Raw genomic sequence first — 24,572 nt, 5'->3', positions numbered from 1 at the left:
TTAGTTCAATCCCCCGTACCAAAAAAAAAAAATTATGTGGGCTATAATCTGTTACATTAAGAAATAAGAAGGAAAGCATCTTATTTGCTCTGAAGCACTACTATTTAAGAAATGCTCTGGAAACTGATTTTATAAAACAGGTTTCTTGGGAGGGTTTTTTTAGTTTCTAATTTTTTTCCCTCATTTATTGGCAGGCATTCCCTATCAAATATAAAGAGAGGCATCCTCTGGAGTACCTGAGACAATATCCTCACCTTAGGTGTAGGACTAATGCTCTGGGTTCTATATTGAGGATTCGCAGTGAAGCCACAGCTGCTATTCATTCCTTCTTTAAGGTAAGGTGCCCTGCTTCAGGTTTGCTTTCTTGTGAAGAAGTTGAATAATTGTAACACTGGAGCATTTTCCTGAAAGTTCTGTTAGTTGTTCTTTCCAAGTACCTTTATTTGGTACAGGATCAGATGCCACAGGTGTGCATATATGTGTTTGTGTAGTATAATAGCTTATTGAGGAATAAATGCTGTAAATATGTAAAGTGTGCAGTCTGATAAATTTTGACATATATGTACTTGTGAAGTCTTCACCACAACCAAGTTGATGAGCATATCCATGATTTTGAAAGTTTTTATGTCTGTAACATCCTTATTTCTTCTTCATTTTCAAATGATACTTTTTCTTTAGAACAGAATTCTATGTTGACAGTTTTTTTTCCTTTAAGTACTTTAAGGTTGCCATGGTACTGTCTTCTCCTTTGCATTGCTTCCAGTGAGAAATCTGATGTCAACATTATCTTTATTCCTCTATTACTTGTCTTCTTTTCTTTGACTGACTTTAAGATTTTTTTCTTTATCATTGATGTTTTGGTCAGCTTTTTTGCTGCTGTGACCAAAAAACCCGACAAGAAAAATTTTAGAGGAGGAAAAGTTTATTTGGGGTTCACAGTTTCAGAGGTCTCAGTCCATAGATGGCCAACTCCATTGCTCTGTGCCAGAGGTGAGGCAGGACATCGTGGCAGAAGAGTGTGGCAGAGGAAAGCAGCTCAGGACGGGACAGTCAGGAAGCAGAGAGCTTTACTCACCAGGGACAAAATAATATACCCCAAAGTCTGCCCCCTCCCTTCCATGTCCTATCTCCTCCAGCCACCACCCTACCTGCCTATAGTTACCACCCCATTAATTCATTCAAGTGAATTAATGCACTGATTAGGTTAAGGCTTTCATAGCCCAAACTAAACTTTGTTGTGTTGTCTCACACATGAGCTTTTAGGAGACACCTCATATCTAAACCATAACAACTGAATTTTATCAATTTGTGATGTGCCTTGATGCAGTTTTCTTTGCTTCTCATTTAGGGTTTGTTGAATTTCCTGGGTCCTTGGTTTATCATTTTCATAAAGTTTTCTTTTTTTTTAGCAGCATTACTACAAATATTTTTCTGTTATTTTCCTCCTTTGGAAACTGCAATTATCCATATATTAGGGCATTGATACTACCCGTAGCCCACTGGTATACTTTTCTTTTCTTAAAATTCTTTTTCCTGTGTTTATTTCTTTTGGCTGTTTTTTCTCCCTTTCTATCACTATATCTTTAAACTTACCAGTCTTTTTTCCTGCAGTGAAAAATTTGTTGTAATTTGTTGTTAATCCTATCCAGTGTATTTTTTCATCTGAAACGTTATACATTTTATATCTAGATATTCATTTTGGGCTATTTTTTAATATCTTTCATGTCTATTTAGCTTTTTGAGCATATGGAATACAGTTTTAATTTTAAAACTTTTTATGTCCTTTTAATTCTAACATGAGTTGACTATGGGTCAGTTTTGATCGATAAATAGATTAGTTTCATGGGTTATATTTTCCTCTCTTTGCATACCTGCTGATTGATGCCAGACATAGTGAATTTTACTTTGTTGGGTGCTAGATATTTATAAAGTTTCTTGAGCTTTGTCCTGGTATGCAGTTAAGTTACTTGAAAACTGTTGATCCTTTGGGGTCTGCCTCTATTTTTTGTTTAGCAGATCTGGAACAGTGTTTAGTCTAGTACTAAGTATTCCCTGCTACTAAGTACTCTACCTCGTGCCTTATGAACCAAATTTTTCTAATCTGGCTTGTGGGAACATCCAACCAGCACATAAACACTGTTCCCTCTAATCTTTTTAGTTATTTCCCCCATTTTGGATAATTTTCTCCTTGTAGGCACTGATCAGTTCTCTACCTAATATTCCTAGGTGACCTTCTACAGATCTCTGGAGTTCTCTGTCCAGTTCTCTCTTCTTTGATACTGTGTCCATGAACTTCAGCCACATTGGTCTCAGCTGTCTTTCCTCAAGTCAGGGAGTCTTCTAGGCCCCACCTTACCACCTCTTCCCTATGCTGTGGCCTGAAAGATCTCAGTGTAGTAAGCTGGCTGATTGATAGGGCTCAACGTTTGCTTCCCATCACTCAGAGATCAGTGCCTTTTTTGTTGTCTAATATCCAGTATCCCAAAAATCATTGTTTCATTTGGGTAGTTTTTTGTTTTTATTGTTTTTTGTTCTATTTTTGTTTCTGGTGGGAAGGTAAATTCAATTCCTGTTTCTCCATCTTGGTCATAGATATGTATTAGGTGAGTACTAAGCACTAATTTTTAGGGTTGTTGGTGTTACTCAAGCAGGTTGATCTAATGAATAAAGGCATTTTGTCTCATCTTTGCTTTTCAACCATTTCCCTCCATCTGGGAAAGCCACAGTGGAATGTGGTCAACAAGGTGCTGAGTTGAAGGGCCCCCATCTCATGTCAGTGGGAAGGCACTAAAGGCCAGAATGATATCAGAGAGAATACTCAAGTGTTATTCATGTGATTTTGGAACTTTGCCTATGCTACTTCTTCAGATTCAGCTAATTTCCCCTGGTTGCTTACCATTATAACCTTTCCCTGAGCTATATGCAAATTCATGTAGTCCAAGTCCAGCTGTAGCTCACCAAGAGCGTTCATGCTCTTTAAAAAGCTCCATCAGCCCAACATGGTGGTGCACACCTGTAATCCCAGCGATTTGGGAGGATGAGACAGGATTGCAAGTTTAAGCCTGCCTTAGCAAAAGCAAGGAACTAAGCAACTCAGGGAGACCCTGTCTCTAAATCAAATACAAAATAGGACTGGGGATGTGGCCCAATGGTCAAGTACCCCTGAGTTCCATCCCTGGTACCCCCCCCCCCCCAAAAAAAGAGCTCCATCAACTGCTGGATGGGGTGGCACAGACTCTAATCCCAGTGGCTTGAGAGGCTAAGGCAGAAGGATCACAAGTTGAAGGTCAGCTTCAGCAATTCAGCAATTTAGTGAGGCCCTAAGCAATTTAGTGAGACCCTATCTCAAAATTAAAAAAAAAAAAAAAATGGACTGGGGATGTAACTCAGTGGTTAAGTGCCCCCGGGTTCAATCCCTGGTACCAAAAATAAATAAATAAAATTTATAAATAAAAAACTCCATCAGAGTTCATTTCTATTGAAACTGACAACACCATGCCTTTAAGTCACATACTTAAACAAAGGGAAATAAATCACATTATACAATGTCATCCCATTGTAATTTGAAAGGGTCTGTTTACATATGTGCTCAAACTTTCTTATGCAACTTCCATATGGCTTACAAACATGAAATCTGTTCAGAGCTAAAAATACAATGTTTCCTCAAGACTTCAACAGTTGATAAAGTGGCCTGCTTTACTACTGAAACAATTCTATGGATTTTTTGGCCACAAGGTGGTGGTATTGGCAAGCCATTAACAAATTAGACTTGACCTACTTCATACATTTCTTTATTACTTGCAGCTTTAACAGATATGTGAACACTTAAAAAATAAGAGGGTAAACTAGAAAAATGTGAAGTAAGAAAAATAAGTAAAATTTTTAAAACATTTAAGTAGTTGAAAATAATTTGAATTTTAACACTGTTGGTGATCATCATAAAAATAGATACTTTCTGAGTGCTATAAATGTACTTTTTAATTATAATGCCCTAAAAATATAATCCTGATGCCTCATTTTGTTACCCACTTGCATATGTGACATTTAGGATTTACTTGTTTAAAGTAGTCACTTGTAGTACTCTAGGACATATAAAATAATAATTATGCATTATCTAGTATTTGATACTGTTTCTTTGATTTGTTACTTTAGATTCCCTAAAAGATGTAAGCATTACATCTTTACATTAAAATGTAAAATTTTCATAAATTTCAAATTTATCAGTAAAAAGTGAAAAATGTGGGAAGAAATAGAAACTTGAACGGTACTCTTAAGTTAGGACATTTCGAAAATCTAGATTTATCTTTTGGTTTTAGTATTGAAAATATTTTGTATATAACTTGGTTTGCTCATAAGATTGACATACATGCCATGTGCTAAAACATAGTTGTCTCCAGTCCTCAAAATGAGTTGTTTAGAAGAGCCAAGTTTTTCAGATAACTGAAGTTTTTCTCTTTTGGCCCATTTTTTCTAAGTATTCCTAGAATGGATTGCACATGTGCCCATCTTTTTCAAATGAAGCAATAGAAGACTGCTGTGCCTTTCAGGGGCTGTCTCCTCTGGATGGCAGTCCTTCAAAAACTGCCATGGAGTGGAGTGGTTTTAACCCTTGTGTTGGATGGCCCCAGACTGCTGTGCTTTTGAGTGCCTGTGACTGCTTTTTTTTTTTTTTTTTTTTATGGGGTTTTTTTTGGACTCCTCTTGCCATTGATTTTTGTTGCCAATGGCATGCCTGTGTCTAGCAATTCCTCTCACATTTCTTATTGATGCTGATTAAATAACGGTATTTATTTCAGTTATGTGTTATATGTAAAGGGAAAATATCCATTAGTCTTCTGAGTGATGTGTATGGACCTTAGTTAGGATGTGAATTTCGGAGTTTTTGGATGCTCAGAGCCTCTAAAATACCTGGTTCTAGAATGTGTGTCAAACTGTTTCATTTGGAGGTGGCAGGTGGAGTCTAAACAGTTGGGTAAAGCATTTCCTTCTACTCTTGGCTCCTTTTCTGGCCCTCATGTCTCTATTGAGGAACCCCTTTGCTGTGAGGTGGTATAAGCACCTGACACTGGGAGCCTCGCTGGCAGCAGATGCTGACGGCATTCCACCTCTCCTTGCTGTTTACTTTCCATCTTATCTTTGTTCTTCCTCCTGCTTTCTCTTTTTTGGACTTTGTTTATACTGCTTTATTGTTCTTTCATTGTACTCTCTGGTATAGCTTTTAGTAATGTTAAGAGACTTGGATAAGCTTTACTAGCAGCTTTAAAGCTTAAAAAGCTAGTGACCGGAGCTGGGGAGATAGCTCAGTTGGTAGAGTGCTTGCCTTGTAAGCACAAGGCCCTGGGTTCGATCCCCAGCACCCAAAAAAAAAAAAAGCTAGTGACCCCTTTTGAAAGGTTTAGCATTAGTTAAGTATTAAAAATGGTTCTTACTCCTTGTGTGATTTTTGTTTTGAATCCCATATAGTTATTGACCTCAGATTTACAGTGCTGTTCCTGGTGGCATTTGACCAGTTCTAACTTTTTTATTTCAACCATTAAATTTTCTCCTCTCTTTCTACCTCCCATTCCCCACCCTCATTTCCTTTGGATTTTTCACTTCCTCTCTTTGTTTACTCCACTTATGCTCGTAGTTGCCTACGTTCATGTGGAATAAATGATTCTATGCAGCACTTCTAGGCACATTGCTCTCAGGTTAAGTATATATATGAATACTTTCTGAGACTTTTGATTTATAGTTTGACTATTTAGTCAGCCTATATCATAAGTCATTGGCTAAATAATTTGTCTTGTAGCCAGAATTCTTGAATTCAAAAAAAGTTCATATTTGGGAAGTCCCTGGTAAGGCCTGGAGATGTTATATTCTACCAGTGATAGGCAGAATTTGGCAAAGATGTGAGATGTATTGATTTCAAGGCTAAAATTTTGCATTAAACACATACTATTCTGGCTTTGTATTGTAAATTTATTTTTAGCTACCTCTATCTCTGTACTCACTATAACCTTTGCCTTCATCCATAGTCAAAATGAAAGAAGTATAGCCTTGAAGTTGATGGGTTATTTCAATCCTACTAGCAACAGCTTTTGTGGTTCACTAATGGAAATAGTCCCAGACTGTTGATCGGAAGAACTACAGTTGGGCGCCTCAGTGATGGATGGACTTGATGCTGCTCAGAATATTCCTCAGGCCAAAGAAGTGCACTGTCTGTGCCACATGCAGTGCATTGTGCCATTGATCGAATGACAGAGACTTCCCACTAGTCATTTCTGCCTCTTTTGCTGTGCATTTTGTTAGTCCCTATTAGCCTTAATTTTTCTCCTTTTTGATGGTTTATCACCATTGAGGTTTTCTTCCCACATAACTGAACTTCATATTGATTACTTTGCATTCCCTGAATAATATGGGCGGCATTATCATGCATTCGCCTTGGTTGAGAGAGTGTGTGTGTGTGTGTGTGTGTGTGTGTGCGCACATGTGTTTATTGAACCAATACCAGTAACTTAGAGAAGCAGGATGAAGGAATAGCATTAGAGAGCCTGAGCACTAGGTTCCAGCCCTGGCTTAGCCACTGACTACTTGTGTGTCTTTTGGCAATTCACTAAATCTTTCTGCGACTGTTTCCTTATCTTTGAAATAAAGAGATTGAATAACTTAATTTCTAAGCCTATTCCAAATTCAAAATTCCTTGTGCTTCTGTGCATAGTAAAATACTCAACCATCTTTCAATATTCTCTATCATTTGGGGGGTTAGGGAGGGATTATGATGTGGCATTCTCTGAGTTCAGTGTATGTTCTTGGAATTTTTTCATGTGCAGATATACTGAAAAGAGTGTTTTTTCTTTTCTTTCCAGAACAGTGGTTTTGTGCACATTCATACTCCAATAATTACATCCAACGACTGTGAGGGGGCTGGAGAGCTTTTCCAAGTTGAGGTAAGTTGTGTTTCCCATCTTGGAGAAATATTGCTATTTGATATTTTTCTCCTGAGGGTTTGTTTTGAATTTAATAAGAGTTGTGTGAACAGAAGACCCTATGTAGCACCTGAAATTAACAGTGGTAATTCTTAAGACATTCCACTGCTCTGACTTCCTATCCTACCAGCCATATTACTAATACTATGACTAAAAGGAGACAATTTTTAATTTAGCACTCCACTTGCTTTTCTTAAGCCACTGAAATAGTTAATTTAGAGAGATTAATAAGGATTATAAGATATTTCTTCTGCAAATTCACCATCAGTTGATACTTGAACATAAATCATGTTTTAGAAGATGAATAAAATAGAAAAGTATATATAAAAATATTTCCTTTTTCAGACTCTTTTAAAACTTACATTTTCATAAGAAACAATTTATGTATATCCCTTGAAGACTTTTAGTTTAATTCTTTAACAGTCATTTTTGAAGCTCCTACTATGTGTCAGGCCTGCCCTTCTTGCAAGAAAAAAAAATTACCAACTTTCCTTATACTCAGTTGAAACCTTTCATTTATTAGTTTTATAGCTGTTAAACTAATTGGCCAGTCACATACTAATGGACAAAGAGAACTAAATTAATGAGTTGTGCTTTTTGTATTTCTTTTATTTATTTGCTAATTTCTTTATATCTAAAACTCAAGGTGGTTCTTTATACATTTGGTTGATTCTATCAGCTGACAAGATGTGTATGTAACCACTTTCTCTGTTTCAGGGCTTTCTGGCTGTTGATAATGATGCTTTCTCTTTACATTCTTTTTTTTTTTTTTTTTTTTTTTTTTTTGCGGTGCTGGGGATTGAACCCAGGGCCTTGGGCTTGCAAAGCAAGCACTCTACCAACTGAGCTATATCCCCAGTCTCTTCTTTATATTCTTGAACAAAATTTTCACTGGGAAAAGTTGTCCTGACATATTGAAATCATTATTATTAGAAATAGTAATCAAATGTCATCTTTCTTCATATATGACTTGAAGAAATTTGGATGGCAATTAGCCTTCTGGAAAAAGCAGAATAAAAAACCCTGTTGAATGTTTAAAGTGGAAATATTAGCATCTGTATATGAGTTAAAAGAAGATAGCAAATGACAAAATTACAGTGTATTCTAAAAAACATTCTTTTCTAGGTGTTTATTTTCTCTTTATGAATATTGAAGTGAAGAAAAATTAGTTGCCTTAAATGCATTTCATGATCCCTTCATCTAAACAATGGAATGTTAAAAAACAGAGAAGCAAAAGTATAATTTAAAGGAGTTTTTACAAATAATAAGGGAATTTTTAGAGACCCAAATTAAACAAACTTTTAAATAATGATAAATTGGGAGATAATTTCTTTACTACCAGGAAAATCTAAGCAGATCTGAATGATTACAGTGTGTGTATTTTGGTTGCTAAACAACCAAAGGCAAGTAATTGGATAAATATGAATAGGAAGAGGAAAAAAATATATAAAGCTAATTAAGTGAGAAATGAAGTTCTTACCATTTCAGGACCAGAGAGGGGAATTTTACATAATGGAATTGGACTACTAGAAAAACATGCTCTTGAATTCATTGGTCCTATAGTCAGGGACTAGATCAGAGTTCAGCATCTGTGACTTTTGTGTTATGTATGACCTGCTGTCTTTGTTGCTTTTAGAAATTCAGATACTAAGACTTACCTTTTGCTCCTGCCCTTGTAAGCAGGGTTATTTCTTATTCTCACCTCATACACCTGTGTCCTTACAAGATTCATTGTTAATTTCCTTCTGGCTACTAGTAGAGACATAGGGGTATGAATGTTGGCAGCCTCTTTGAGAAACTGACTTTTAGGAAATGGAACTGTTATATTTAAATTCTTGAATTCTCGCTTCTCTACCAGGTGTGTTGGTGCACACTTGTAATACCAGCTACTCAGAAGCCTGAGGCAAGTTCAAGGCCAACCTGGACAATTTAGCAAGAAGACCCTGTCTCAAAATAAAAAGAACTGGGGACATGGTTCAGTGGTTGAGTGCCCTGGGTTCAATGCCCAGTACCAAAAAAAAAAAAAAAAAAGTCTTCTCTTTACAGCCTTCTTTCTTCCTCTGACAGCATTGAAATGTCAGTAATCATTTAAAGATACCTAGTACAAATTTAGTTTTGAGGGCATCAGTAAGAGTGACCTTAAAAAGTACACTAAGAATGTTTACTTCTAATACTCTTATTGAGAAGTGAATTTTATATCTTACCATTTTTGATTTCTTTCCTACATTTCCTCCTTTATGACTGTGGATATTAAGATTTGGGGACCTCTGAGTAGATGTAAGCAGTACATTCAAGGCATTTATTTGTTTTTCAGCAGACATTTGTTACCATTTGTGTTCAAGTGCTGTGCTAAATGTTATGAGGGATAGAAAGATAGAGTTGAGGTTCTGGCCTAAGAACCTGGTGACTTGTCAGGATTTGATAAAGTAAGGAGCATGCTTTTTTTTGTTTGTTTGTTTTAATCCTTGATGTTATTTATCATATAATATTATTTGTACACTTTTTCTTCTTTGTCTTAAGGTCCTAGCTGAGTTTCCAAATTTATGATTGGTTTTTTATAGTTCTGAAGCAACTATAGACTGTCCCCAATTTAGGATAGTTCAACTTACTGATTTTTTAATGTCATAATGGTACAAAAATGATAGGCATTCAGCAAAAACCACACATTGGTTTTGGTTTTGTGGTGCTGGGAATCGAACACTGAGCTAATATTCTCCAGCGCAGAAACCATATTTGAATTTTGAATTTTGATCTTTTTCCCAGGCTGTCAATACTTGATATGAATACTCTCTCATGATGTTGGGAAGCAGCTGCAAGCCAGAGTTTCCTGTCAGCACACAATCATGAGGATAAACAGCCATATTCTATAATGTACTGTGTGGATCAGCTGTGATGTTCAGTGGATTAGGCATATTAAATACATTTTCAACTTATGTATCTTCAATTTATGATGGGTTTATCAGAATAACCCCATCAAAAGTCCAGATGCATCTGTAATTTGAGAAGATAAAAGAGATTAAGGCAAGAATTAGAGACTGTAGCAGACTAGAAGTTGATGAGAAATAAGGTGAGACCCTATACTTGAGGTTACAGTGTTACCAATTATAACTGATATGAAATCGATAGCAAAATATTGTCAATGAGAATTGAGTTGGTCAGAAAAATCTTCAAAATGTACATGTGATTTAATTGTATCTTAGGGAGGGTATTCCCAATAAGGGAAATAATCTGAGAAGAATTGGAAAATGGAGTTGAGCTGAGGGGTTTTTACTAGATTTTGAGTGAATAGATTTGAAAGTTCATATTGGTGAATTATAGAAAATAAAGATGGCTAGCGGGCTGGGGAGATAGCTCAGTCGGTAGAGTACTTGCCTCTCAAGCACAAGGCCCTGAGTTCGATCCCCAGCACCGCAAAAAAAAAAAAAAAAAAAAAAAAAAAAAAAGATGGCTAGCTTTAGTAATGAGGAGATGAAGCAGTTTTGTTTTGTTGTTGTTTAAGGGGAAAAAAACAGTTTTATTGAGACATATTTCACATACCATAACATTTATCCACTTACAAGTATACCTCTCCCCGGTGTTTAGTATGTCCAAAAAGTGGTGCAGCCAGTCACCATGTTCTAACTTGAGGGCAATTTCATCACTCCAGAAATAAGTCTTGTATTCATTAGCAGTTCCATCTCATTCTCATCCCCAGCTCTGACCACAACTCTACTTTCTATAGATTTGCCTTCTCTGAAGCACATCATATAAATAGATTCATATGACATATGGTTTTTTGCATCTGGCATCTCTCATTTAACAGTTTTTGAGGTTCATCCATGTTGTATCCGATGGGTCGGATGCGGGTGGCCAAAAGAGTCAGACCAAAAGCAATTGAACAAGGCTTTATTGGGGTTTGGCCCTCGGGCAAGACTCACCAGTCCTCCGGGGTGAAAGGCCAGGGTGGAGGGCTGGGGAATCCGTGCGTGGCTCCGGCTAGTCAGGGCCTTTATAGCCTGGAATTGGTTGGGGGTCCCGCTGACTGACAAGTGGGTGCGAGGCGCCATTAGGGTTCATCTGCCCGCGTCTGATTGGTGGTTCTTTGGCGTGCGGATGCCTGATGTTCCACCGCGCATGCGCAGGTTGCCTGCTGCCGGGCCCTCCTCTCATCCTTCTGCCTGAATCCAAGCTGACATCATGTGTCCGTTCTTACTGCTTTTTATAGCAAACTAGTATTCCATTGTGTGGATGTACCATATTTTGTTTATCCATTTATCAGCTAATGGACATTTGTGTTGTTCTACATTTTGACTGTGATGAGTAATGCTTCCAAGAACATTTACGAAAAGGTTCTATGGATGGAGATAAACATCATCTCATTTCTTTTGGAAGGAATTTTTGGGTAATATGGTAATTCTGTGTTCAACATTTTGAAAAATTGCCAAACTATTTTCCTAGGAGGCTATGCCACTTTACAAAACCACCAGCACACATGAGGGTTCGAATTTCGTTATATCGTTACCTATGCTTATTTTTGTTTGTTTGTTTGTTTGTTTGTTTGTTTGTTTTGTTTGCGGTACTGGGGATGGAACTCAGGGCCTTGTGCTTGCGAGGCAAGAACTCTACCAGCTGAGCTATCTCCCCAGCCCTGCTTGTTATTTTTTATGTCTGATTTATAGTCTTCCTAACGAACGTGAAGTGGTATCTCATGGTTTTGATTTGCATTTGCCTAATGACTAAGGATGTTGAGCATCTTTTCACATTGACCATTTCTATATCTTTGGAGAAATAGCTAAGTCCTTTGCCCATTTTTAATTGGGTCATTTGTCTTTTTGTTGTTTATTGAGTCTAAGGAGTTCTTTTGTATATTGTACATACAAGTCTCCCCACCCCTCAATAGTGCAAAGGTTGTGATGTTGCCCTTGGGGTAGGCTTGAGTGCCCACAATCACTCAGAGCTGGCACTTGTTTGGGCAGGGCTTCCTTTGACTGTTTCTTCCCTTGACCACTTGCAGTGTGGTTGCTCCAACGTTTTAACAATGCCTTGGAGCATAAACTGTATCTCAAACTTATCTACTCAATTTCAAACTCCTTTAAGGGGATAGTTTTCAAGGTCAGTGAGTAAGATTAATTGTGACCTTGAAAGGGCTCTTCCCAGTTAACTTTAACAATTTCTTTCTGACAAACGGATATATCTACTGTTTAACCTTTGTCTCCAGTGAATCTGTCAATCTCCTATTGCCTTTTACCACAACCACTAGTGTAGGAGAGAACCCTTCAGTTTGAAGTTTTCCTCTCTTTTGCAATTGAAGTCCAGTGTCTTTGAGGAGGACTCGGACCTCTATTTTGTGGCCTGATTCCCTGCCCAGGCAAAAATCTAAGAGCCAGAGCTCTAGTGCTGGAAGCATGGACGATGGATGCTTCTCTGTGTGACACCTTGATTTAGAAGCCGAGTACTCAGTGGAGGGGGTGACAGCAGCCCCAGGTCTCCTGGGCTTGCCTCTACTGACCTGGAAACCACAGCTCATGGTCTGGGGACAGAGCTTTCCACCTGGTCTTGGGATAAATAGAACCTGTGTTCTTGGCTATATCAGCCTGGGGTGGAGTTTCTGTCCTGCCAAGCTGTGAGGGGATTGGGATGGAGTGGGCTTTGGTTCAAACACAGCAAATTCCTTAGTCCTTATCAAGTTTTAGTAGATTTTCCTGAATACATATTTCTTCATTTGCTGTATGTTTTTAGATCATGGCCAGAGAATTTAAATGACTGTTTTTGTTGTTGTTGTTGTTGTTTGTTTTTAAAAACTTTTACCAGTGTCACAGAGGAATGGGTCTGAGGAGCTTTCCATACTAACATATCAGAAATTAGTGGATCAAAAAGACTAGTTACTTTTTTACTTCTTTTTACCACCAGGATTGAATCCTCAGTTTCCTCACTTGCAAAATGTGATTAACACTGTATTTATAGCTTGCAAGGCTTAAGTGAATGACATGTATGAAAATTTCAAAGGGCTAATTAAAAATAAGGAAAATAGTATACAAGATCAGACTGATGTTAAACACTAGCATTTCCCTTTTCTAAACTGTTGTTCATTCTAGAAATGGTAATAAGAAGTTACTGGACCTCAGGAATTTGGGTTGTTGTAAATTTTGTGGGACATATCATTTGAATTCTGCTTGATATTTGCACTTTTTAATTATTCTAACCTATTTTCTTTTAAACTTCCCCCACTCCTCCCTGTACTTTTTAGATGATATATGGGCTAACCCAAGTCAGACCACTTCTGAGAAAAAACCAAACCAAAACAAAACAAAAAACCACTTTTTTCAGCTAACATTAAACTTTTCATCTCCAACTCCTGTTGTACTCTTGTATTCAGTCACAATGGCCTGTTTTAACATTCCATTGTTCTTCAAAAGGTTTCTTATTCATCACTTTAATTTCCCTGTCTAGATTTTATATATGCTACTTTCAGAGAAAAGCTGAACACTGCCTAGAACATTTAAGTACTTGTTGATTGATCTTTCTTTTCTTTTTTCTTTTTCCTTTTTTTTTTTTTCTGGTATTGGGTCTCACCAAGTTGCTTAGGTCCTTACTAAGTTTCTGAGTTTGGTCTTGAACTTGCAATCCTCCCACTTCAGCCTCCCAAGTCACTGGGATTACCCATATACCACTGTGTCCAGCTGATTAATATTTCTAAGGGCTGTTTTCATTTTGGAGAACTTTCAACTTTAATATTAGTCATTTTCCACCTGCTCAGGAGGCTGAGGCAGAAGGATCACAAGTTCAAAGCCAGCCTCAGCAAAAGTGAGGCACTAAGCAACTCAGTGAGACCCTGTCTCTAAATAAAATACAAAATAGGGCTGGGGATGTGGTTCAGTGACCAAGTGCCCCTGAGTTTAATCCCCAGTACTCACCCACCCCCCCAAAAAGATTAATCATTTTCATTCATGTTGAGGTGTCTGTTTCTATTAAAGAGGTTCAGATTCTGCATGTGAAAAATGCCTATTGAAGAAGCTAGACTATCAATTAAATTTGCCCTGAGGCATGAGATCTACTCTTTTACATTATTTGAATTTTTTATCCTATTTATGTATTACTTTAGAAAAAGAATATACATATATTATCTTACATATACAATTCAAAGTGAGAAAAAAACACAAAGTAAAATGTCAGTTTCCTCTCCTCCTGACTCCCAGCTATCCAATTTCTCCTGTAAGTAGCCCTTGTTACCCATTTCTTAATTAGTCATCCAGGTGTATTATTTGCTTACACAAGAATATACAGATCCTTTCATATATTTACTTATTACACATATGGTAGCTTACTATTTACAATGCTCTACATCTTTTATTTATCAGTAATTCCTATTTCTCCTTCCAAGAATCTGTCTTGTTCTTTTAAGGGTGCATGCTGTTCCAGTGGATCAAGATATGCATTTTAATCCATCGAACATTTTCTTTTACTCATGGAATTTTGTTTCCATTCTATTACCAGTAATGCTGCATTGAATATTATTATATGTACTCACCTTGCACATGAATGAATATAGTTATAGGGTTCTAAAAGTAATTACACAGAAGAGAGAAGTATTTTGTATTTTGATTGACAATTTGTTCTTTATAGAGGTTGTACTCGTTTTTATTTCTGCCAGTAATACCTGAAGATGTTATTTTATATGAATGAACTTTCAGAGTGTGGTATCAGTTTTTTAAATTTTTCCAAATTTTAATTTGATATATTACTTTTTAATTAAAAAAATTAATTAAAAGAGGAAGAGAAAATGCCACACTAGATTAAGAGAATCAAGTCTCTTTTCAAGGACACTGAAAAAAGAACTGACTCAAGAAGCTATTGTGCTCCCACCCATGGTGTGTTTTTGCTGTTTCTGTGAAGTGAGAATCTTGTGATTTAACACCATGGCTAAAAGAGAAAAAAGCCTCAAATTGTGAACTGATAGAGCCTGGGGCTGCTTCTCTCCAAAGACTGAACTGTTTCTTCCATCCTGCACACCCACCAAGTGGAGTGCATTCTTAAAATAATTCAACCTCACAACTGGACTAAAATTGTAGGATTGATTAATCCTATAAATATTTGTTAAGCCTCCTTTTTTTTTTTGTAAAAGGTACTATGCTAGTGCTCTTTGATTTACAAAGTTATTTCCCATTTTGCCTCTCAACAATGTGAATTTATATTTTTAAGAGAAAAACAAAATCCTACCACCAATGCTACCAAAACAATGTGAATGTGAAAGCTAGTCATATTAAAACCAAAGGATTTATTACAAGGATTATATTACATTACATTACAAGGATTTATTTTAAGTCAAGTCCTTGTAAATACAAAAAATACTATGAGATCTGAATCCATTTATCCTTGGGTTCATAATTTTAAAGTACTTTTAATTTTATTTAGACAGAAGCATTCAACCTGAGAATAGATCTAACTAATAACAAAATCCAACATTGATATAGTATGTTATTAAGTCAACTAATACTTGTATGTAATTTTACTATCATGTGTTGCTTCACTGGTTCACTGGTATGTGTGTATACACTACATATATATGTATGTATTTGTATATGTATATGTGTATATTTGAACTACTAAACAGAAGGAACTTATTAGCTTCAAGTAACCCAAAGAGTAAAAAGAAAGAAAAATAACATTTATTAAATACCAAATACCACATCAAATTCCTTCTTTTTACAGATAGATAGATAGGATGTGATCTTTGCAGCAACACTTTGAAGTAGGAATTATTTGTCCTTCAGGAGGACAGAAACCATGTTATCCTTGTACATCATACCTAGCATATATGTAGGTGCTCCATGAATATTCATTGATGGATCATCATTGTTTTTTAGATGAGAAAACTAGGCTCAGAAAAACTTAAAAGCCATGCAGTAAGGGGCACAATTGTATTTTAAACAAAGTCTGTTTTCTTTAAGTAAATAGATAACAGACAACTCTGAAGAATGAGTGCCTCACTGGAATAAAGCTTCCTTGCTGTTTCTTTTTGGTCATTCTTTACATGTAGCCTTTTATATTCCTGGGGAAGAAAAGATAACATTTACTCAGCCTACTGATGGCAGGCACTGTATAGTACTGCTTTTGCTTTTGTTTTGTTTTATTTTTCTGCAGGTAACCTATTAAATGAATGAATTGCTTCATTCATTTGTAATAAATGTTGTAGATCTATCAAATAATATAAACTGTGTAGACAATTTAGAGCACATACCTATACCAACTACTAAACTTAAGAACTAGAATATTATTAGTATCTTTGATTTCCCCACTTTATGCCTTCCATTCCATCTCTCTCTCTTCTCCCACTATCCTGAATTTTGTGTTTATTTTTCCAATGCTTTTTTTATTTTAAAAAGTTTTATCACATGAATGTACCCCTAGACTAAATATTTAGTTTTGCAGCTTTCAGTTTATACAAATGGAATCATAGCCTTTTGTGATGATGTTCCCCCCACTCCCAATACTATGTTCTAATTAAATTAGAATCTCTGGGAACGAGACTTAAGCTTTAGTATTTTTTAAGACTCTGGGTGATTTCAGTATACCTTCCAAGGTGTATAAAAAGTAGGGGAAGTGCATGTTCCTAACTTCAGCTTTACAAAATAAATCCAAATTTTCTCAGGAAGGGAAGAAATAATTTAAACTCCCACCAGTAGGGTGTGCTGTTCCACATCCTTGCTAACACCTGCTATTTTCAAAGTCTTAAGTTTGCTAATCTTATGGATAGAAAATGGACTCTTAGTGTGGTTTTAATCTGCTTTTCTTGGATAACTTTTGAGATTGTGATTCTTTTCTCATGAATATTGGCCATTCATTTCCTCTTCTGTAATATTTTCTGTTCAGTTGTCTTTTTTCAGAGTGATTTCAGTTGTCTTTTCAGAGTGTTTTCATAGTCTGGATAATACTAATCTGTTGTTGACTACGTTATGGCAGATGTCTTCTTTGAGTTTGTGCCTTGCCTTTTTCTCTATACTATTGTTTAATGAAAAGAGTTCTAATTTTAAATATAATCAAGTTTTAGTATTTATGGTTTGTACTTTTGTATTTTGTTTAAGAAAATCTTTCTATTTTATTTCCTAAAACTTTTGTAGTTTGTACATTGAATATATGGGTCTTCGGTTTACCTAGGATTGACTTTTGAATATGATGCGTCTAGTTTTTTTTTTTTTTTTTTTTTTCCAAAATAGATAACTAATTATTTCAGTACCACTTATTGAATAATCTTCTATCGGGTGATTGGAATGACCAGCTGTGTCACAAATCAAGATTCCATTTATGAAAAATGTCTATTTCTGTAGCTCTGTTTTGTTCCATTGGTTTATCAGAATATCCCTGTGCCATTAGCTTACTGTTTTAATTGCTATTGCTCTTTGATTAATCTTGATGAAAGAGGAAAACAAATCTTCTCTCCTTATTTTAGGAGTTTCTTGCCTATTCTTGATCCTTTTCCCTTCCATATAAACTATGGAGTTTCTTGTCAAACTTCAAAAAACCCTGTTTCACCTTTAATTGGAATAATATTGATTGTATAGAACAACTTGGAAAACCTGGTACTTTGATCATATTGAGTCTTCTATCCCTGGACATGGTATATCACCTCATATATTTAAGTGTTCTTTAATTATTTTAAATAGAATTTAATAATTTTTTTATCAAGATTATTAACATCTTTATTTATTTTAAGGTTCTTAATATTGTATCATGGTATTATAAATGTTCTGTGTACCTGGTACAATGTTCAATTTATGTCAATTAAAAAGGTTATTAATTCTATGATCAAACCTACAGTATGCTCACTGATAATTTAGTGTTCTTTAACTGTCACTTATTGATCTGTTACAATCCTTTGCTATATTTTTCAGTTTTTTCTCAGTGTTTGCTCTTTATATTTTTGAGGTTATGTTAGATAAATGCAAATATAGAACTGTTTCCTGGTAAATCATCCTTTAATTATCATATAGTGACCCTCTTTCTTTCTAGCAATATTTTTTGCCTATGGCCTATTGTCTGATATTAATTTATTGATGTCAACTTATTTGTTTTTACTGTAGTGGACTACTGAACCCAGGACTTCATGCATGCTAGGCAAGTACTCTACCACTGAGCTACACCCGCATCCCCCAACTTGTTTTCGATCCGTGTTTATCTGGCATGCTCTTTTACTGTCATTCATATTTCTGTTGTAAACCTTTCATTGTCTTATATTGTAGATATGTCCTGAAAACAGCATATAGCTCAGATACTTTTTAAAATTAAATCTGAGTCTTTGCTTTCTTGTAGTTTAACTTAGTTCTTATTGTGACTACGTATGCATTTGTTTTTTTATTTAGCCTTCTTATTTTGTGACTTTTTTCTTTTAAAATAAATCCCTCCCCACTTTTTGCCTTTTAGTAAATTAAAATCTTTTTCTAACTTCATTTTTTTCCCTCCTTTACTACTAGTTTAGAAGACTACTAACGAGGAAAAGGGAAAGGGAGAGTTTAAGGCAATGATTCTCAATCTTATTTTGGGGGGAGTACTGGAGATCAAACTCAAAGGCACTTAACCACTGAACCACATTCGCAGGCCCCACCCCCCTGCTTTTTGTATTTTATTTAGAGAGTGTGTCACCAGTTTGCTGAGGGCCTTAACTGAGTTGCTGAGTCTGACTTTGAACTTATGATCCTCCTGCCTCAGCCTCCTGAGCCACTGGGATTACCATAAAATTTAAAAATAAAATAGAGTGTAGTAGGTTTTGTGTTCACTATCTCCAAAGATGGCTTCCTAGTGTACTATGCTTCCTAGCATTTGAACGCTTCTCTTGTTCCCACCCACGCTTAGTTTGGACTGTTTCTGCATGTCTTATATAAAATGGTAGAAATGAAGTTTCCTTGGCTGGGTCATAATCCCCACAGCTACTTCCCTTGATCTTTTGCAATGTGAGTTCTGGAGGAAGTCAGTATCATATGAGAAGTCTGGCTACCATGAGGCCATCATCCTTTGAGCACACTCAGACTAGTCATGTGGGAGGCTGTGTGGTCACATGCCTGGCTAGCCACCAAATGTTTGAGCTATCCCATCTGAGGCAGTACACTTATGGTGGGAGAAGTTACTTTGAATATCTAGCTCATTAGAGCCTCAGATGACTCCATTCCCAGGAGCCGTTCGACTAACCACGTAAGAGAACCCATTCAAGAGCCACCCTGCTGAACCCAGGCAACTGACAGAATTGTGAAAGACAGCAGTAACAAGACAGCAATATTGTTTTAAACTGCTGTTTTAGGAGGATTTGTTACCAGGCAATAGGGTAATCAGAACAGATAATGAGTAGGACTGTAGAGAAAAGTGTATTGGGAAAAAGAGATTGAGTGAGGAGGGGATTCTAGTTTAAATTGGGTGATTGGGGAAAGGTTTGTTGAGAAGATGTTCAAACAAAAACATGATGATTTGAGGAAGTAAGTAATGTTGGTAACTGGAAAAGAACATTCCAATTCAAAGGAACAGCAAGTACAAAGCCTCTGTGGCTGGAGCTACCACAAAGGCAGGTATAGATGGAGCATAGTGAAGGAGGGGAAGAACAGTGGGAGTTGATGTCTCACAAGTATGATGTCTCACAAGTAAGGTCATACGCCACCTAGAGATGTTTATGTCAAAGACAGACTACATATATGATGGTGGTCCTGTAAGGTTATATTGAAGCTGAAAAATTCCTGGTGATGTCATGTTGCTGTATGTTTGTGGTGAAGCTAGTGTCAACAGAACTACTATACTGCCAGTGGTATAAAAACATACAGCATATACATTTATGTATGCATGGTATAATACTCGATAATAACTATTAAATGTTTTATGTATTTACCGTATTTCTGAGTATACTCCTATTTAGAAAAATATGTTTGCTATAACTGGGCATGGTGGTGCACATATCATCCCAGTGACCTGGGAGGCCAAGACAGGAGGATTGCAAGTTCAAGACCAGCCTCATCAACTTAGTGAGGCCCTAAGCAACTTAGCAAGACCCTGTCTTAGGGGATGTGGCTCAGTGGTTTAGTGCCCCTAAATTCTATCCCTAGTACCAAAAAAAAAAGTCAAGTTAAAAAGAGGCCACTTCAGGTGATTGAACTGTATCATCTAGGTTTGTAGAAGTACACTTGATTTTTGCACAGTGATAAAATTGCCTAACATATTTCTTAGAATTTCTCCCTGTCATTAAGCAACATGTGATTGTTTAAGGGGTTGGGAATAGGTACAGATTATATGTGACAGGTGATTGATGTTCAGCTTCATTACGTGTAACACTTTTTTTAAAAAGTAACAAATGTATTGAAATAATCTATTTCTCCTCTAAAAATGAAATATAAATATATATCATATAAACTTTTATACACATAAATGAAAGTACAGTGCTTCCTCAATATAAAGAAGAAGTAAAGTACAAGTAATGTAATTAGTGTATTTCATTGTGTAAATGCTATAATATGGAATAATATAAGTAATCTTTACATAGAAAGGTTATATATTTGCTAACTGACTAAAATTAGTGCTCATTATAGATGTGTTATATTGGTATCTCAGATACCATGAACAGTTTGGTATTGGTAGTGAGACTTTGTGAAATGGGGAATAATTCTTGATAGAATTCTATATCTAACAATGTATAGCTTTCCCTTGATTTTCACAGAGAATGCATTTTGGAAAATTCAGATTATATTAAAATAATAAAATTCACATACTTCATTAAAACAAATGTTCCAGGGGATATTTAAAACTCAATACCAACTAAATTCCAGTAGCTCTTCCCAGTTTTGACAATCAGAAACATTTCCACTAGGAGCCTCAGATAAAGGCCATTATAAGAACCTTAACTGAGATGGGAAGTCTTTAGAATGTTCTAAACATATTAGTTCATTTTCTCTTACTAATAACATAATACCACAAATTAGATTAGTTATAAAGAAGAGAGATTTATTTGGACTCATGGTTCTGGAGGTAAAGAGTCAAAGGGTTGCATCCAGTGATAGCCATTTTTTCCTTGTTGCTGGCAGAGTCCCAAGTGATACAGAGCATCACGTAGCAAGAGGCAGGGTGTACAAGTGTGTTTGTGTCTGGTCTCTGTCTTTTCTTTTAAAGTCACCAAGATTCTCTCATGGGGGCTCCACCCTTATGATTTTTTCTAATCCTAGTCACCTCCCAAAGACCCTCTCTAAACATATAGTGGGGTTTCATTTTCACCCTCTTAATACCTCACATTTCAACACATTAAACCTTGGGGGTTATACTCAAACCATAACCGAATCATAGCAGAAGCAAAGGAGTAGCATAAATTACCTATATTTTAATGAGATCATTAAATTAAAGTAGATCATCAAAGTAGAGAAGATTTTTTCTGGGTTTGTTTTGTTGTTGTTCTTGTTTAACTTAAACTTTCATGTTGCTCTTCAGGACACTAGAATTCAATTAAGTAGTCAGACATAGAAAAGAAAATGTCAGCTGCATAAACACAAACAAGTCTTCTGAGCTTCTATTTGTTAAAGCCAGTGCCAGATATAATTGTTTGTGGAAACGGGGTTTTGTTAGAAATGGGACATGTCTTTTATGGCTGTAATCCTTGTAGAAAGCATTCCATGGTCAGACTGGGGCTGTAGCTCAGTGGTAGAGTGTTTGCCTGGCATGTGTGAGGCACTGGGTTTGATCCTCAGCACCACATTAAAAAAGTAAATAAATAAAATACAGGCGTGCTATCTACAACAAAAATTTTTTTAAAGTGAGTATTCCATGGTAATATTGACTTCAGTAGATACTTTGATTCCCCCCAAAATTATAAAATCTTTTTTGGATAGCATTAAAATAGTGAAATTTATGTTACTATTCCTTATAATGGCTTATCCTTAAGCACCACAGCTAGAGGTAAAGGACAGTCAAGCCCTTGTGTTCCATACATCAGTAATTTACTTTCCTTCATGAAGCAAGTGCAAGAAAATAATGTTCTTGTAGTAATTGTTGATGAAATTAAATTTTCATATTTGGGGATAGCATAGAGATAAGGGATTAGCTTTCATAGAAATTTGATAGAAGGATTCAGAATGTTTCATGTAGTTTTTTTTAATAAATATTTATTAAGTACTTATTGTATTTAGTGGCAATTAAGTTCTTTGAGGGGAATAATTGATTCTGTATAACTCTGGAAAGTAGGTTTCCCTTCTCCAGGAAAAGGCTAGAAAATGGAACCATATCACATCCATCTTTATAGTCATGTTACCAAAAACTTGGTCCTTGTCCCTGATGCCAATGCAAGCATACAGCTTTGAGAAAAAGGAAAAAGAAATTTTATTGCTTTGCTCACAAAGGAGCAGCACAGGGGACTCCTGTCCCAGAGGCTGTGATTCTCCCCATCAGGGGAATGGAGTGTTTAAAGAAGTGATTCAAAGGCTACTTTCCATGTGTTCTGTTTGGAGTTGTAATTCACTTGTTAATTTGGGAGAAATATCGAGGTGCCACAACAAATCCACATGCACAAAAGTAGGTCAGCTAGTTGGAAGTTGCGCCCCCAAAGGGAATCTGGTGACCAAGTACACCTGGGTGTGTAGTCCACCAGTATTTATCCCTGGTGAAGCACTGCTGCTCGCTCCTGAGAGGAAGAGTTGAGGGTATAGTCTATGCAATTAGCTAATTTAAAATTGAGGCAGGCACAGAAAAGAACTACAGTTGTGATTGGATTAAGGAATTTTTAAATAGCTCGATTCTCTTACAATTTCACTATCTTATATGTTTCATATAAATTCTTTGCTTCAAATTTTGATAACATCTTTTGACATACATGTTTAACTGTGTCTAATACAGGAGGATTATTTGGATGTGAGGCTGGAGTGAGTTTGGTGAGATCTGTCTCCATTGATTGTTGAATAAAACCTCCCATACATGGTATTATGTAACATCTAACTGCGATCATGACTCCTTGTAATACCGGTGTTGAGAATCAGATTCGAGTCCTGTTCTCCCAGTGTTGAAGATTGAACTCCCAAGAAATGTCGGGGCAAGAGCTAAAAGTTTTATTTAAAGGTTAAAACAGACAGAGAGAAGGACAGAGGCTCCTGCACAGAGGAGGGGATCCAAGTTGGTGACTGAGGAAGTGGGGGTCCTCCCCTTTTATAGATTTTAGGTTTCCTTTGTTCTCATACCCCCTCCTCCCATTCTGCCTGTGTGACCCAAAAGGTGGAGTGATCCAAGGGCAGGAATGAAGCTGCCCAGGGGTACAGGCAGGAAGGGAGTCACCCAGGGGCTACTGATAACAACTCCTTGCAGGGAGGAATAATTCCCTGTATTCAGGTAATCTTGGCAACAGGTAGAGGATGCGGGGGTACCCTGGAGTTATTAACATTTTATTTCCTCTTGATTGAGCTCCCATCTTTCTGACCCAATCATTCATTATCTGCACTGTCTTTTTGCCCCTCCCCACCAATGCAGCAGTTAATGGGATAGTAATAAATGTGATTAGTTCTTTCCATATCATTCTGTTAGTAGCATCTATTTTTCTTGCATTTTCCTTGAGTCTCTCTCTCAATAATTAATAATCCTTTGTTGATTGTAATTATTTAATTAATCCAGTCTACATTTTTATTTATTGTGAATCACCAAGAGATAATTAATTCAAAACTTGCTGCTGATTCCTGGCTTTGAACTCTTTAGGAACCCCTTGAGGAATTCCAGTTGAATCTATATAAATATGGGGATCAAATGACCCTGGAGAAGAGATTGATTTGATCTGACAAATGCCAGGGTGAAAGGGATAGCCAATTGAACCAAAGGACAGATTCTACTCCCACTGGCAGGTAAGGTCTCAGTACCATCAGACACTGACTCAGGATATAGCAAGCACTATTTGATTAGATATCTCCTCAAAGGATTGGCTCTCACTGCATCCAGATATATTTCCCAAGAAGCGCAGTTCCCTTCCCCCAACACACACACACCTAGAGAGGCATGAAGTGTAATTGGTTCCCAGGGAAGGAGGTCAGATGGTCTTTGGGGGCTCTTGCCTTAGGCCCTTTAACTGCTGGGAACACCTGTGACAGGGTCTTGTAAGAGTTATTTCCCCAGGCTGTGCAACTCGTGCCCATAGGGTCTGAGGTTCAGCCATGCAGGAATGGGACCATTTGAGCTCTGAGCTCCTTGTTGCGCAAGTGTTAACAGTTGCTTTTATTTAATGCACAAACAGGATATTTAATCCCTTCCATCCAGGCATTTGTCTCATTGTATTCAATTTCTACTTTAAATCTTTTACTTCTAAATAATAACATCATTATTAGATTTCCAGAGATTCATTTCTCCAGAATATGCTAGACAGTGGTATTTGTTCATCTCAGGTAATTGCCTCTGATTATGTAAATTTCCACAGGGGAATACCTGACAGGCATCAAATTTAACAACCAGAGGGGCAGTGGGCTGGTTTACATCAATGTTCAATTTTCAGGATGTGATTTCCACATCACTTTGAACATTATTAGAGCCTCTTCAAAGTGAGTTTGGTGGAATTTTGATGTTGCACTGAGGTCCATTGTTTCTCCCTGTTAGAAATTGAGGCTCCCTTTACTCATGTGTAATGAGTCCAGCCTTGTTCTG

At 36.6% G+C, this 24,572-nt stretch overlaps 1 protein-coding gene across 3 annotated transcripts in view; it reads left to right on the top strand.

Moving 5' to 3' along the window:
- Positions 1-24,572, top strand: part of Nars2 (asparaginyl-tRNA synthetase 2, mitochondrial) — a 145,649-nt gene that overhangs the window by 13,005 nt on the left and 108,072 nt on the right. For 2 of the 3 annotated variants that reach the window (XM_047519267.1, XM_047519266.1), the window contains exons 4-5: positions 195-335; positions 6,849-6,929. In XM_047519267.1, the coding sequence (XP_047375223.1) occupies positions 195-335; positions 6,849-6,929 (222 nt within the window). Of the gene's footprint in view, positions 1-194; positions 336-6,848; positions 6,930-23,752; positions 23,783-24,572 lie in introns of those variants that run through there. The other variant, XM_047519268.1, reaches the window with a different exon arrangement.

The sequence above is a fragment of the Sciurus carolinensis genome, chromosome 11 (genome assembly GCF_902686445.1).
Source record: "Sciurus carolinensis chromosome 11, mSciCar1.2, whole genome shotgun sequence".
NCBI lineage: Eukaryota > Metazoa > Chordata > Mammalia > Rodentia > Sciuridae > Sciurus > Sciurus carolinensis.
Note: the sequence above shows the minus strand (reverse complement) of the source record. Positions and strands in the feature narration are given on the sequence as shown.